Source organism: Nannobrachium achirus (genome assembly GCF_963921795.1).
Source record: "Nannobrachium achirus genome assembly, chromosome: 23".
Taxonomy (NCBI): Eukaryota; Metazoa; Chordata; class Actinopteri; order Myctophiformes; family Myctophidae; genus Nannobrachium; species Nannobrachium achirus.
The window spans coordinates 7,756,817-7,773,780 of record NC_137830.1 but is presented as its reverse complement, the minus strand read 5'-3'; the positions used below and the strand labels follow the sequence as shown (position 1 = coordinate 7,773,780).

The following is a 16,964-nucleotide window of genomic DNA, read 5'->3' as shown; positions in this document are numbered from 1 at the left end:
AAATTGGTGAGAGGCGTGGTTTATGGGACTCTGGGAGTTTTCATTGGAACTCATTTTCAATGTGTTTTTAAATTCCATTACTAAGATTTGAGTTACATGAATGTAATATAAATGCATAATGTTAAATGAATAGATTTTGTATAAGCACTATTAATTACATTTGAGTTGGAACAATTTAATAAAAATGCATATATAGTAAATGTATATATTTAAGGTAAGCACGATTAATATTTGTTCAGTTACATCAATTCAATACATTTGCATATATTATAATTAAATACATTTAAATAAAGCCAACATAATGTACATGTATCACATCTGGCACTATTAATAATATTTGAGTTATATCAATTAAATGTATATGCTTATGCCTTGAAGTGAAGTAATTAAATAAAGCAAACATAATTTATATGTGTCACATTTATAGGGGGGTTGAATCAGTTTTTTGGGTGTATATTTTCCTCCTCTCCCTCTTCCACTGATGTTCCCAGGAGCCTCTGGAAGTGGTCGAACCATGTTGCCACCCTCTCCTCTGGACTGTGTCCCTCCACCTGGCCCTCCTTGGCCCTCTTCCGCCCTGTCATCTCATTTATTACCTTCCAGGCCTCCCCGTATTGCCTTTCACCTTGCGCTGCCTGCACTCTTCGCACACTTTCCATCACTTCTTCCCCTTTGATGGCGTCGTAGGTGCTGAAGAGAGACTGTTTGGCCTCGTTCAGTGTCTCGCGACCCTCCTCTGTTGGTTCACGCTCAAAGTTGAGTCGTGCTTCCTCCATCCTGCCTCGTGCTGCTACAACCTTCGGGTGTCTGGACCGTGGTGGTGCTCTTACTCTGTTCAGCATTGGCACGCACAGTCTGGTCGCCTCCTCATTCGCTGTGATGAATCTCCCATATTCACGGCTGGGCTCCTCTCCCCTATCCAGCTGCCGAAAGCGCTTCCTGACTGGAAGGCATTCACGACCAATCCGGAGGCCCGGATTGGTCGTGAATGCCTTCCAGTCATGCCGAATCTTGGGGCTTGGCTTGGGGACCCTGAGGCTCAGTCGTACCCTCATGGAGACCACACGGTGGTCAGAGCCTACAGAGCTGAACGTGCTGTATGGCTCAGCGTTCAGGATGGAATTCCTCCACTTTTGCCTCACTAGGATGTAGTCCAACTGGTATAGCCTAGGTAGCTCCCCAGGCCTTGAGGCTCGGTCTCGGAAGGTCCATCTCTTCCCTGTTCTCTTCCGGAACATGGTGTTCGCTGCCAGGAGCTGGTGTTCCATGAGAAGGGCTGTGAGGTATGCGCCGTTGCGGTTGGTAGACTCATGGTATGGGAATGGAGCGTCCTCCTGTCCAATCCTGGCGTTGAAGTCGCCAAGGATTGCCAGGAAGTTGTGCGCTGGGACACCTCGGACTGCTGCTGTGAGGTCCTCATAGAACTTCTCAACATCCTCATGCGATGCCGTGTTAGTGGGCGAGTACACCACTAAGACTGTTGTTACTGGGTTACCTGCAAACTCAGCCATTAGGATCCTTTCGGTGTGCTTGTGAACCCGTCGAAGGGCCCTGCGCGCCAGAGAACCCAGCATTAGTCCTACACCCCCTGTTGCAGCCTGGGCCCCGTTTCGCCACGCAGATGCAGTGATGAACGTGCGTTTCTCCACTTTGCGGTAAACTATCTGGTCAACTATCTGGTCATCAGTGGGGTCAACAGTGTGGACTCTTCTGTGTTCCTGGACTCCCAGGATCTCTACCCCCTGCTCTTCAGCACAGTGTGCCAATTCCACCAGTCTAGCTTCTTCTCTCACTGTGCATGCGTTGAAGGTCCCCATTACAAATGGTCTCCGACAACGCATGAGTGCATTGGGTGGGATGCTGTGGTCAGACAGAACCCTCCCTCGTTCCCGTGGGTTTGAGGTCCTGTCGTCATGATGTCCTCCGGAAGGAGGACCAGCACCACCATCCGCCGCGATGCTCCTGCGGACTCCCGCCGCTGGAAGTATAGGATTTGGGATGACTTTGTTCTTCATGGTTGGCTTTTCAATGCTAGTTTAAGGACTGTGGGGTCGCAAATTCTCACAGTCCTGGTTTTTACCTCAGAGTGACCTTCTCCTAGGTGGGTTGCCTACCATGGCTAGGAGCCCCACCCGCCCCGACTGATAGCTCAGATTGCTGGATCTGAATGGTCCACTTGCTGATGTTTTAACTCACTGGATGGCTCTAAATCAATGAAAGCTTCTAAAGTGTTGAAGTAATCACCTGAGAGTTTCCAGCTGTGCTCCATGTGTCCCTCCTGAGCCATGACTGTACAGGCCACTCCAATGCCTCCCTTTATAAGCATATTAATGCTATACTACACCCGAAACATTCAAGCACTGGGGATGAAGGAGATCTGGCTCAGAATGGCACTAGGGGTGCACTATGGCACATGCTTCCACTGCATCAATCAGTCTCTCATCTTGGAGCACCACTAGCCAAGACAGTGATCAAGGCACATATGCCTTGGAGACTGGAGATGACTGCATGAGCCAGGTGGGGACTAAGCATGCAGCTATGGCTTCTGACCGAGTACAGTACAATATCTTAAAAAACTTTGGAGAAGCAAAGACCTTGACAGAACATGGTAGCAGAGAAGTACAGTACAACTGCTGAGAAAAACAGGGCACCTTCCTAGTGCATTTCTTGCCACCTGCATGCAACAGCCAAGGAATCCGAGGAAAGACTAGAACCAATGGAACATCGATGGATGGAAGGAACACTTTGACTTTAGTACACTCCCATGTCTGAAGCGTGACACTCGTCGTTATGGTTGCTGGGCTGGTGGAATTCTGTGCATCATATTTTGCCATGGAACAATAGCAAATCCATCCTGTAAAAACACATCATACTAACTTGCGTCATAATACACAATCACAATAGCACTTTGAGGGAAATTTTTATTAAATTTTGTGTGTGATTTTGTTATGTGATCTTATTTGTCACTTTTATTCGTAAATAGCCTTATTTGCTCATTTAAACACCCATTTAAAGTCCCCCTTTAAAGTTAAATGGGGGTGTTTACTTATATTTATCACTAGTATGTCTTTTGTTATAAACAAAACAAACTATTATGAAAAAATAAAAGTGCTAGTAAAGACAAAATCGTTTTTGAAAAATGGCATTGATATTCACATTTCAAAGACAAGATGATCCTTAATGGTCAAAACAATACCAGAAATGAATTATACATGTCAGAATGAGTTGATTTAGACCTACAGCACCTGTTTTTACTCCTAACAATGGCCAAGTTGTGGCCATGGTCTTCGGAATTACAAAATGACCTTGACCATGACCTTTCAAGGTCCAAATCACCCAAAATGGTCAAAACAATATCAGAAATGAATTCCTTGCACCCAAATTAGTCAGAATGGAGGTATTGCTTGTGCATATACACAAAAGTTGGATTTTCATTATAGCCGATGGCGGCCATATTTGATGTGGCCATTGCGCCATTCGTGCCACTATGGCGGACGAGCACCTCTGTGATTTATCATGTCTAGGCATAGACGGACTATGAAAAAATGGGCCCCTGGGCCCCAAAATGCAAAGGGCCCCCCTTCTTACGACCGCACATCGACATAGCGATGGTGTGTGTTCCGTGTGCGCGGCACAGCCGTGCCAGAAAAAAAAATAGAGTTTAAAAAAAAAAAGAGCCCCTGAAATGTATAGAATAGTTATACCGTAACTATAACACACAATATTGTGTAGATAACATAGTAGCTATTCTTGAAAACATTTTGGATGGGTTTATTTTCCCTCTCCTCTGCCCTAAAAAATCTGACTTGTCCCAGGCAGCCAGGTAAGGCTGGTGGTAACACATACTTAAAGGACAATACAGTCAAGTGTTACAGTATATGATGCTATGGTATGAATGGGGCCCATTTAGATTAATCGGGGTAGATAACTGTTGAGGACCCGCACATGTCCATGCCCGGGGTCAGAGGAATGGCCGCTCGCCAGGTGGAGGGTTTGGGACAGGGGGAAATGAGGGTTATGATTTAGTAATATATCTGATTAAATAGGTAGTGATAGGTGTTGCTTAACAGTACACATCTGAGAAACCCAATGATAATAAGGTTCACTGTTGTAACTTAGTTATCAGAGCATTGCATGCAGTTACACTGTTAGGTTGGAAACAACTAATTGACTTTGTGCATGAACAGACAACGGAGTAGTATGTGATATTGTGGGGCTTTTGCACATCTTGTAACTTCCTGTATGTACTGTCTGTCTTCTCTGAAGAATGTTCCACACAGCCCGTGACGCGAGTGATTGCTAGAGAAGCGTTTAACCACAAGCCACCTGGGGTTATAGCGGGGGCAGATAGAAGACAGGCATACTGTAGTGTATGAACTTTGACCAAAGAGTTTTGTCACCGAATGTTGCATCATGATGGAAAATGTATCTTTGTCTTCGTCCTGCAGATCTTGCAGGATGGCTAACTGTCACGTACACTCTGAACGGATGGGTGGGGGGGCTGTGCCGCCCCCCCATGCATCTCTGGGGTATAAAATGGAAAGCGCCTAAAATACAAGCTCTCTCTTTTGGTTCAGACAGACAAGGAAACTATATTTTTACTGTGTTGCCTTTTGTTTCATTTTTGTACTCTTTTCTCTTTAATAAAACAATAAAAGCCCTTTTTACTTGGGAACCAAATACTGTGTTGCGCTGCTGCTCCATCCTCGGTCAAAGGTCATCTGCCATTTCTATCTCTTTGTAGGATTATTCCTGAGTTTGGGTGAGTCAAGATATACTGTATTATCTAGATTTTCATAGCCAAACGGGTTAGTCTGTTGCCATTTTAGTGGTCTCGCATCGTCCTGTTCCTCTGGGAGCTCAGGACTGCTGCTGGTCAGCAGGCGGCGGAGGGGGCTTTGCTCTCAGGAGAGCGAGGTTTACCCGGCCTGGTGATCACCGGTGGGAGCTCTAAATCCAAACAGAGCGATTGGGATTGTGAGACCAGCGTGGCTGAAACAAAGCCTGCACTCTGATTATCACAGGTGGTAATCTTTAGTACAGTGATACTGAGAAAGGAGACATGGAGAGAAAGTGTGTCAGGATACACTCTCTCGCAGGTGCATAAAAACATCCTTCATTCATTGAGTGTCAGAAACAGCTCTGTTCTCATCCATGTGTAAAGTCACTTTGCTCGGAGATAACTCAGTCTTTAAAGAGTGCGACAGGAGTAGATTATGAGACGTTGATGCAGTGGTGTTTTTACTTGGTCTACTCTATGACGATAAAGTAGCCCTTTAAATACATCAGACGAATTCAGCCGAAGCACAGATATAAGTGAACTGTGGTGTGTGTGACCCCATAGTTGTAATTTTGGAGGAAATCCCCTCAGCCGATTGTAGTAGCGCACAGTCGTGGTCTGAGGGTGGGGTAAGCCACCAGTGAACCCCTGAAGTCACCGCTCAGCAGCAGAACAGTATTGTAAACCCGACCGCATGAGGTGCTGGTGTGCTGTGAGCTGGGGCGTGTGCCTGTCGGGGGGGTCATTTGGCTGGCTTATTCTCAACATGGCGTCCCATGGGTGTCTTGCCCCTCTCTTTAATGGTGTGAATAATTGACAGGTTGATTATTTTGGCAATCATTCAGAGGGGGGTATTAGTAACCTAAGGTCACAACATATAATCTACTCCGCATGGTGGTAGGATTGTTATTGACGGGGACTTCTTATTATATGTACGGGTAGTGGTACATATAATACTCTAGTTCTAACAGTGTGCTGTATCCGGGCGAGTATCCACACGACCAGAGTGAAAACAGAGGCTCGTAAAGCGCGCCGAGCAGGCTCCGGTGGGAGACACAAGTATCTCTGTCAGGGACTCATAGAATAGAGAGAAGTCAGGACTCGCCAATTTACAATGGCTACCACCCACTTGAATCCAGGCGAATGTATGCCTGATTCAAGGCCACCTTTGGTGGTGTCGACCGTCTCTGGTGCATGCCTAGACGGTCACAATGAGTACCTAGAACTAGGACGGTTACTAGGTTTCCCCGACCGGGGAGAAGAGCTGTTTGCCGAACAAGGCGGACACGGCCATGCGAAGTGGCTTCCCGCCGGGGAGGAAACGAAACAAGAATGTCAGGGCCCAGGGGGCCTTGAGAGTGGGGCCGGGGACCAGATATGGGTCCCTGGGAAGTGGGAGCAACGGAGAGTGGTGTTTTCACTAGAAACACCCCTCCTGCTCGAACACCCCCAGCCAATGAAACCCGAATTTCAGGGCCCAGGAGGCATTGAGAGTTGGGCAGGGGACCAGATATGGGGCCCCGGGGAGTGGGAGCAACGCAGAGAGGAGTTTTCATCAGAAACACCCCACCTGCTTGAACCCCCCCAGCCATCGACTAGTCGGAGTGCGGAATTGGTTCCGCGAGTATTACAAATACCTCCCCGAGACTACCCAGCCACGATCAAAGCCATGTCAAGGCTGATTGTCCGGGGAGAGAGAATAGAGGAGATTCGGCCTATTACAAGGCCCGCGTGGGTAGTGAATCCCACAAATGAGCGATTAAGCGGTGAAGGGGGAATGGCCCAGTCAGTTGAGAACCTGGCAGGGTCGACCCTCAAACAGGAATGCCGGAGGTATGTACACCCGGTGACTGGTCCACCGCTGGCTGACGAGCACATAGTGCTCACGGACGCCCATGCGATGAGAGACATGGGTTATACACAAATTATACATGTGGCGTTGACTAAATGCAAGCATGGAATGACAGTACGCGAGCAGCAGCTAAAATTAGACAGGTACTATTCTAAACTGTTTAGATTTGCTAATGCGCGCTTTGTTGCACGGTTGGTGATGACTCTATTTGGATGCGACGCCTACGGATATGACCAGGGAGCGTCCATTTGGGCATTCTTAAATGCCCTGGAAAGAGATGTAGGTAACCTCCGAATTGAACTACTGGTGCCTCATGCCATGCTGGCAGAGGTTATTCGTAAAATTCAGCATACCGCGATACCTGACCTGCCCCCTTATCGCAACATCTGTGGGGCCTGTGTGAACGTCCTCCTTGCCCGACATTTCATGCAGTATCAAAAGAGACCATTGCAGGCTCGGGAGAGAAGTACTGCTGAGGGGGTGAGTGGGTTCTGTTCACAGAGCATGCCAGATCTAGGGCTCTAAAATGACATTACAGCCTGGGCTGTAGCTGCCGAAATACCTCAGAAATGTGGGGATCAGATCCCAACTAATGTGAGCAGCCGTGGGGCGGAGCAGGCTCTCGGCGGGCTGATTCTGGTGTTCATGGTCGTGCGTTCTGTCACTGTGTGTCGGGCTGGGTTGTGTGTTTGCATTTGCAGCGTGTGGATTCTCTGTCACGCAGAAGGTGCACATTCTGGTGTGGCAGGGAACCCGCACGTTGTGGATGTGGGCAGGCAGGGCAGTGTGGCATGTGGTGGGGGAGTGTAGGATGGTGGACATGGGAGTTGGACAGTTGGAGGCTGCGCCGCCGAGTACCGCCATACCAGTTATTCGAGACTGTGTGGCATAGGCTAAAGTGAGGTGCAGCAAACCAACACTTATAGAGCCGGGTAAAATAGCCGTAGAGGCCGGGCTATATGTTGTTGGATGTTTTTCTTTATGCAGTAGATTAGTTCGTTTTTGTTTTGATTCTCTGTTTATATTATTTTTTTATAGTGGGCCAGTTAGATTATTTTAGTTTTCTGGTATAGACCCAAGGGCGTGTTTTCAATTAGTTATTGCGTTTTTGGCCGTTATTGTTGTTGCTTAGTTCAGTTCACAAAACTGGTGATTTTTGCGTTGTTAGTTGTGTTGTTGCGTTGTTATAAATGGTAATAATTATAATAATCATAGTTAAAATAAGTAAATAAATAAATACCTAATAAATAGTGATAATGATAGTAATAAATAATTTAAATAGATGTTAATATTAGGTCATGATTCCCACTGGAATTTGAAATGGGCTGGCGAAATGTAAGCCATAAAGACCCCTAAGGGGGCGGGAGAAACATAGTGCATAACCACTTTGGAACAGTCCAGCCCAGATCCAGTGGTCTCGGTATTCCTTCGCAGAGCCGGCGAAGGGGAGCTACCAGGTATTAATATACCGCAGAACATAAGTTCAAATAGGCCGGCGAAGGCACCGGTCTGCTTCATGAAAATTGATGAAGCTGCAGGAGGGCCCACGGGACCTACCGGGCCCTCTCAAGATGCAGGTAACCTAGAAAGGGAAAGAAAGAGAAATCCACCCGTTAATGGGTCTTTCTCTTTCCCTGATCCCCAGGTGAAGTCTTGGGGGTGCACAGGGAATTGCGCGCCAGGAATCCGGCGCCGAGGTACGAAGCCAAGGACGAGATCATGGATCATAGCCCTATTCTTGAATAGAGCAGTCCTTGGCCCTAACCGACAGCAGTGGAAGATTTTGGTATAAGTCCACGTAGATCAGGTTGGGAAGACTGAGTGAGTAGCATGGCTGCTGCCGAGGATCTTAAGTGCGGCCTAGCCCGAGGCCCTGACGCTGACCTGTCGGGGTGTAGCAGTGCTATGCCGGGTCAGTGCCTTGGTCTCCTGTCGGGCGGGGATGGTCTGCCTTTCGCTCTGAGGTGCGCAGGGATGAAGGTTTTTATTGCACTGTCTCCTGGTATAGATGGTAAAAACGTTTGGCTTGCGATAGAGGATGGAGTGGCGAAATCAACAAAATTGGGGTATCTCCCCAGAGAGGAGTATCGCAAACGCCCACTAAGGTGGGCGTTGATGATGTTAGGTGATTGTGTTTTGTGTTCCCTGCCAGTGGGCGTGACCCGGTGGAGTGGACCACAGAGGGCCCAACCGAGGGAGGTCCCCCCAGGCGGGGCGACCAAGCTGGGGGCCGGTGGTTTAGAGCTCATCGGGGCACGTGAAGGCCCTAGAGGGTGCCGCGTGCTGCTGTGCAGGGATTGTTATCTTGCGTGGGGTGGCCGGACGGCCATCTCCAGTTATCCTCCCATGCCCAGCAGCCGAGTCACAGAGTGCAAGTGTTGCTGGGATGGGACACATCTGTTCCCTTGCCCTCTCCATGAGGGGGTCAGAGTTTTCTCTGGAATACATATAAATCGGGGTGAAGGCTTCCTGCACCCTGGAAAAGCCCTGGCACGGGAAACTTTGCTAGGAAAAGACAAAATATGGTTCCACGGGAGCACGGAGGACCTTGACTTCCTCCTGCTCTCGGAAATCGAGAGGATGGTGAATGGGCATTTTCCCCAGTGGAACCCATCCCGGAAGAGTCAGGTTAACACGGTGAAGGGGTCAGAAATGCTGTTAATTGCAGACACACCTTCTCGTGCATTGGTGCTGAGCAGGACTCCTGATGGTCTCGAGAACGAGGCCATTAGGGGGAAAGCCGTGTGCGTATCGGTCCCTGTTCTGATCAAGAGCATGTTAGCCGCTCGGCACCAGTTAAAGATACAGTGTGAGCCCAACCAATTCGCCTCCGGACGTCGTGGGACGGGTGGAGAATGGGATTGGCTGACCGAACATTCCCGATACAAACCCAAGAGGTTGTTGAGGGAATGTTTAGTATGGTACCTAAAGGTGAAGGAGGCCCCGTTTGGAAAGAAGGGCACTGCGAGTGAACTTATGACCAACGGAGGTGTTAGCCTGGATAACCACAAGGGTTTTGTCTGGGCGAAATGTGTGATTGCGCTCGACACCACCAGTGATGGGAGCGTAGTGTCGATGTCCACCAGCTTTTCGCCGGAGGTGCCCGAGAATGGCACCAAGGCGGAGACACAGAAGAAGCTGGAGAAGAGGAAGGCTAGGATTATGCAACCCAGCGGTAGGGGCGGCTGCTGGAGGAGGTTTCGGTCCAAAGGGAAGTGGATGTCAGGGTAGGGACTGATCCTGTCTTTCCCTGTATTCCATCCTCCCTGCAGGAGGACGGAAGAGGGGGTGGAGGACACAGGATCAGCCCGAAATGGAGCTTAGGCTACTAGAACCTGACTCTCCCCAGCCAGAACCTGCCCCTCCTCCAGGGATATCACCGGAAGCAGATATCAAGAAAGAAAGAAAGAAAAGTGTCACATTACAGATATTTAAATTGTCATGTAAAATAGCGGGGGTCGCTATTGCGCTGGTGATAGCCTTCGGGCTGTCTGAAGCGATGGTGAATCCCCAAACGCGAATGCAATGGCAGTACACCCCACCTGTGCTTAGTACTCGCATGGGGGAGGTCAAGTACTTAACGCTGTTGTACCCAATCCCTTGCAAACCCCACGAAGTGGGCCCGAAACAGGCCTACTGGGAAGAGTGGCAGAGTTTGCAAAAAGGGATGAGAGGACTTAGTCGCAGAAACTCCTCGGTGACCGAGGAGGAGGCGGTGTGTCAGGCTGAAATCCAGGTGAATGAGCCGGTCTGCTGGGTGCTGTTCCCGGAGGAGTGCAATTCCCACTCTTCCTGGGAAGGGGCCCGAATGTTGTTACTAGCTAAGCTGGCAGAGGCCCGCAGCTATGTGATCCAAGCCATCCGCCCCGTAGACCAACGGGGAGAGCTGGTGATGCAGGTGAAATATGTAACTAAGCAGCGGAGAAAATGGATCTGTTTAGAAACTACAGCGAGGAAGAGACTAGAGGGGGAAGATGAATCGGACGAATGGGTCAACATTTCTAACTGCTCCCTGACCACTATTAACGGGACTAGAGCGTTAGAAACCAGTGTCTCAGTAACCTCCCTTAACGTGCCTCCTAATGTAACTGTTTGTGAAAACACAGTAGTGACACCATGGCCTCGCAACCGTGAGGTAGAACTACGTGTTTTCCTCTCAACAGTGACAAAAACAGTGAGAGCCCCTAGAGAACTGAAAAGCTCCAACCGGACACGGTCCCCAGGTCCTTCTCCCCCGAAGCTGGGGAAAAGGACCAAAAGAGCAAGTGTTCTCCAGGCAACTCCCACAGATGGTGAAAGTGAGGCGATCCTATCCGCGATTTCAGGAACCGGGGCTGCAGGACCCGGCGGTCTCGTCAACGGAGAGTAATGTTCCGATAGGGACGCCTCAGCGAGCTGGACTTACTGGAACCCCAGGCAGGGGCCCCAGAAGTCACATCCTTCCTCTGAACTATAAGTAGGTCACCATAGATGCCAGAATAGAGTGAGTGAGCACAGAACCACTGCAGTGCTCGCTGAAAGTGGGTGACAGTAGCTCGCTAAAGACAATGCTACAAGTGCCTTTTTGGCACTTGTAGCCAGGGACCAGGGAGGCTACCGTCCGTCACGCCACGAGTGGAGTGGTGACCATGGTGACTACCGGGTCTCCAGACAGGACCGGAGTGGTTGGGCCCACCCTCATCCTCCGGCTCACCAGCAGGTCATCCCACAAACACCCATCCAGCAGGCCAATCCGCCACCACCTTCAACACAGGTCTACGCCACACAGGCATATGGCCCACCTGCAGCCAGCGGGGCGGCCCAGCCGATCTACTATGACCCTCATGGGGGTCAGGGATGGCCTTCATATGGGACTTCGTACCAGAATGGTGCGGGGTTTGAGGGTCGAAGCCCGAATCACATGTGATGTGTGGAAGTAAAAAAAAAAAAAGAAAAAGAAAGAATAATAATATTGTGGTGTATGCTTATATAGGCTATGACATGTATAATGGAGGTGTGCTGTATGCTTAGACTTAGACTGAAACATGACCTGATGTTCCCATACAATACTTGTGATGAATCCTATAGAATGAGTATGTGTTGTCTTAGCTCAGGCCTGGGGGTGTACAAGGAGGATCTGCCGTGGAGAGGCAACCGGCCATGAGGGGGTGTTGAGGACCCGCACATGTCCATGCCCGGGGTCAGAGGAATGGCCGCTCGCCAGGTGGAGGGTTTGGGACAGGGGGAAATGAGGGTTATGATTTAGTAATATATCTGATTAAATAGGTAGTGATAGGTGTTGCTTAACAGTACACATCTGAGAAACCCAATGATAATAAGGTTCACTGTTGTAACTTAGTTATCAGAGCATTGCATGCAGTTACACTGTTAGGTTGGAAACAACTAATTGACTTTGTGCATGAACAGACAACGGAGTAGTATGTGATATTGTGGGGCTTTTGCACATCTTGTAACTTCCTGTATGTACTGTCTGTCTTCTCTGAAGAATGTTCCACACAGCCCGTGACGCGAGTGATTGCTAGAGAAGCGTTTAACCACAAGCCACCTGGGGTTATAGCGGGGGCAGATAGAAGACAGGCATACTGTAGTGTATGAACTTTGACCAAAGAGTTTTGTCACCGAATGTTGCATCATGATGGAAAATGTATCTTTGTCTTCGTCCTGCAGATCTTGCAGGATGGCTAACTGTCACGTACACTCTGAACGGATGGGTGGGGGGGCTGTGCCGCCCCCCCATGCATCTCTGGGGTATAAAATGGAAAGCGCCTAAAATACAAGCTCTCTCTTTTGGTTCAGACAGACAAGGAAACTATATTTTTACTGTGTTGCCTTTTGTTTCATTTTTGTACTCTTTTCTCTTTAATAAAACAATAAAAGCCCTTTTTACTTGGGAACCAAATACTGTGTTGCGCTGCTGCTCCATCCTCGGTCAAAGGTCATCTGCCATTTCTATCTCTTTGTAGGATTATTCCTGAGTTTGGGTGAGTCAAGATATACTGTATTATCTAGATTTTCATAGCCAAACGGGTTAGTCTGTTGCCATTTTAGTGGTCTCGCATCGTCCTGTTCCTCTGGGAGCTCAGGACTGCTGCTGGTCAGCAGGCGGCGGAGGGGGCTTTGCTCTCAGGAGAGCGAGGTTTACCCGGCCTGGTGATCACCGGTGGGAGCTCTAAATCCAAACAGAGCGATTGGGATTGTGAGACCAGCGTGGCTGAAACAAAGCCTGCGCTCTGATTATCACAGGTGGTAATCTTTAGTACAGTGATACTGAGAAAGGAGACATGGAGAGAAAGTGTGTCAGGATACACTCTCTCGCAGGTGCATAAAAACATCCTTCATTCATTCAGTGTCAGAAACAGCTCTGTTCTCATCCATGTGTAAAGTCACTTTGCTCGGAGATAACTCAGTCTTTAAAGAGTGCGACAGGAGTAGATTATGAGACGTTGATGCAGTGGTGTTTTTACTTGGTCTACTCTATGACGATAAAGTAGCCCTTTAAATACATCAGACGAATTCAGCCGAAGCACAGATATAAGTGAACTGTGGTGTGTGTGACCCCATAGTTGTAATTTTGGAGGAAATCCCCTCAGCCGATTGTAGTAGCGCACAGTCGTGGTCTGAGGGTGGGGTAAGCCACCAGTGAACCCCTGAAGTCACCGCTCAGCAGCAGAACAGTATTGTAAACCCGACCGCATGAGGTGCTGGTGTGCTGTGAGCTGGGGCGTGTGCCTGTCGGGGGGGTCATTTGGCTGGCTTATTCTCAACAATAACATAACAGTTATGTTAACTATCCCGGTTTATCTACTACCACTACATTGTTGTAATGCGTGGACATTAGAAAATGTAATGTTGTTGTTGTTTTGAAGTCTTATAGATAAACTGCATGAGGAGCTAAACACTTACAGTATAATATGTATCATGGTGTTTTATGAATATTTGGGGTTATTTTTGACATGAACGAATAAAATAGTGTCTGGCAAATAGCGCAACGTTAATAACAGGGACGCGGTCACACGGTGGCTCAAGCTGAGGGGCCCCCCTATCTCAGGGGCCCCTGGGCCCATTGTGCCCGTTGGGTAATCCATCCCTGTGTCTAGGGACCCACTGACTCAGTTCAGGTGAGAAACTCCCCTCACACCAAATTGCGAACAGGAGTATAGGCCAGATACTGGAGTATGGTGGAGAAGAAACGGAGCTCGAATGGAGTCCGTACGGCTGAAGATCAATGAACACATGACGTCGGTGGGAGAGGAGATATTGTGTGTTTTGGACCAACAGCAGCGTGGTGATGTTTGTAGCGTCAAACTTAACGTCAGAGTGGTCGTGTTGGAGCATCTCAGTGCAGCCGCAGAGTTCATGTTCAACCTCTTCCAGAGAGAGATGGAGACACAGAAACTGCTGGACAGAATGCTACAGCCACAGTTAAAACTACAGAGAGCAGGTTTGCTATAATGCTGTATTTCTACCACATGTTTACCACTATACACTCATAGCTAGCTACATAGGCTATAGCTTTTCATGTTTACCACTGTTGAACTTGTATAGGAAGGCCTACTCTAAGATACTTATTGTGTTAGAAAACTGGTGACACTTTTGGTGCGGGTCAATAAAATTTGACCTGTGATTTAACTCATCCCAAAATACTCAAAGTATAAATTTCATTTTTTTTCTCCCCCACCTCATCTCTGAGTTGTTGCATTCGCATCCATGTAAACACTATTAATTTGGGTTAGTGTCAGGGTGTCATCTTTCAATATAGCTCGTTTTAAACTATGACAAATTTTAAATTCACTCAGTCATTACCTGTCCTATAATGAAGAAAATGGCTAATGATGTTATCTGGCTACAATAGACTAATATATTCCAAAAATAAATAACACTTGTTGTGCTACAGGTCAAAATTGACCTGTATACAGTTCAGTTAAAGACTATAAAGTAATTTATTTTCATAAACCCAAACTTTATTTTACGGTCTCTTTCTCTCTCTCTCAAACATGTAAAAATTGAATATTGACAATTGAGCCACACTTCTCGGCCGGGTCACCATAAGTAACCAAGTAACCCGTAACACCCGTCACCAGTGTTACCAGATGGGAAATGTTGAATTATCGTACCGGAGGCTCAGAATTATCGTATTTGACATGAAACTATCGTACACGGCCAAAAAAGAGAAATCACTCGCGTAAAAACTTAATTTCACCAAAAAATGCGTCTTTAGTGTAAGAAACAACCTCGTTTTAGACTCCTGCGTGACAAAAACGCATCAGATTTGCTGTGTGGAGGCAGGCAACTTCTTGGAGCTTACACAAATAAAAGCCTGAAACTGGTCTGGAAAGATGCAACCAGTGTTTTTAATGCCTCCAAGTACAGATCTAGGGTCAGATTGACTGATTTCCTGGCTTATTTTGAGAAGCCAAACCAGATCCCAGATCAGCAGCCAGGGAAAATAGTGAATTCACGCTCTTTTTGATGATATGCCGAAATTATCGTACATTTGGGCATTTTTGGAATTTTTGGGCCTCATTCACCAATAAGTTCTTAACTTTCTTCTTAACTTGTTCTTAAATTTCTTCCTAAGTGAATTCCTAAGTGAATTCCAGTCACATTCATGAAACGTTCTTAGGAAGGCAAAATTGTTCTTAACTATGTTCTTATCATGATGAATGCCAATCCTCGTAACTTGAAGGGGTGTGCCAGGTAATCCTAATTATCATAGGTAGACGCCCCACATATCCTAATTTGCATCCGTATTACCATAGGGAGCCACCCACAAATCCCCATATAAGGCACGACTTCATGACACTCTCTGCAGTCACACCTGTGTTTGATTGCTGTACACAGAACTAACAAGAAATCACTCACAGAAATAAAGTTGAGAGAATGAAGTCAAGAATAGCCTAACTAAAGTGTAAAGATGGTGGAACACTAGACTCCAAACCTTAAAAAAAACACTTCTGTGGAGGTACTTCTGAAGTGAACAGCTAATTATTTGTATTTAATGAATGAATGTATTTTATTATTTCACTATAGACATCAATGTAAATTTGCTGAAATTAGAATGTTATCCATATTTCATGTTTGGAAATAGCATTAGTTGTGGATATAAAACATTTTATTACTGAAAGCTGGTAGGTGGGTGTAGAGGGGCTTTAAGTTAGCAGCTGCTTGGTATGTAATGGGGTGGAAGTAGGGGTGTGGTGGTTGGGATATGGTGCGTGGTGCAAGGGGGGCTTTCAGGTAGGAAGGGGAAAATGGGCGTGTGGTGGCTGTTGAGATATGGGGGTGAGGGTGTAGGGAGTTGGGTTATGGGGGGGGGGGGGGGGGGGGGTGAAGGGTTGTGCCGGGGGGATGCAATTTTCAGACCTGTTGAAAACTAGTCAGTAACCAGTGGTTCTAAACATTTTCATGTCAAGGACCCCCAAATTAACATGCATTCTGTGGACCCCCACCTGAAAATATTTTCTGCCTGGGAAGATTTTTCAAGATTTATCAAATGTTTAAAAAATATCAGATTTATCATGTTTAAAAAATATCCGATCTACAAGCTCAAAATGGGTTGTAATGGTAATGCGGTTGTGAGCTTGTAGATCGGCTATTTTCAAACAAATTTTCAAACTGGGTTAAAATGGTAAAACTCTTCCTTGTTTTACTGTGGACCCCCTGGAACTTCCTAAAGGACCCCTGGGGGTCCCCAAACCACACTTTGAGAACCACTGCTCTAAAGATATGATACAAATATTTTGATGATTTAAATCATATTATTATACAACTGTCGAATTGATGAAACTTAAAAAATACATTATTTTAGCACAGCATGTCACACTTAAGAACTAAAAGGCCACCCTAAGAGTGCTCTATAGTGTGCGTAGACTTTTTCTTAACATAAGAACAAATCACAGCTAAGAAAACATTGGTGTATGCCAAATCTTCGTAAAAAACTTCTTAAAAGGGTCTAAGAACAAATTTCTTCGTAAGAACGTTCGTAAGTAGGTTGGTGAATCGGGCCCATTGATCGTACATCGTACAGAGGGTCAAATTATCGTACAAATACGATAATTATCGTACGTCTGGCAACACTGCCCGTCACACCAAGTGTCCCCCTTTTTTATAGAGACCATCAGAATGAACTAAAATGGTAATACTTAGGGTCGATTCATACTTTAATAAGGAGCCGAGTTTATTTCGGTTCGGCTCTGTCCAGACGCAAATATGACGTCATTCGGCGGGGGAAGTCACCCGACTTAAACTCTGCTCCTCGGTGCTGCCGAAATGTTGTGACCTCCCGACTTAATGTCGGGGCTCAGCAGTGTCTTCTCATTCATTCAGCCCAGC

The 16,964-nt window shown here is 47.1% G+C and overlaps 1 protein-coding gene across 1 annotated transcript in view; it reads left to right on the top strand.

The window, feature by feature from the left end:
• Positions 1-10,191: 10,191 nt before the first annotated feature.
• The window catches only part of LOC308308520 (GRAM domain-containing protein 4-like), a gene marked incomplete at both ends in the record, with an annotated part of 116,628 nt that continues 109,855 nt past the window's right edge, over positions 10,192-16,964 (top strand). Inside the window, 4 exons of the mRNA XM_080753931.1 lie at positions 10,192-10,670; positions 11,283-11,461; positions 12,716-12,782; positions 13,931-14,073. Of these exons, the coding sequence (XP_080610057.1) occupies positions 10,192-10,670; positions 11,283-11,461; positions 12,716-12,782; positions 13,931-14,073 (868 nt within the window). The remainder of the gene's footprint in view (positions 10,671-11,282; positions 11,462-12,715; positions 12,783-13,930; positions 14,074-16,964) is intronic.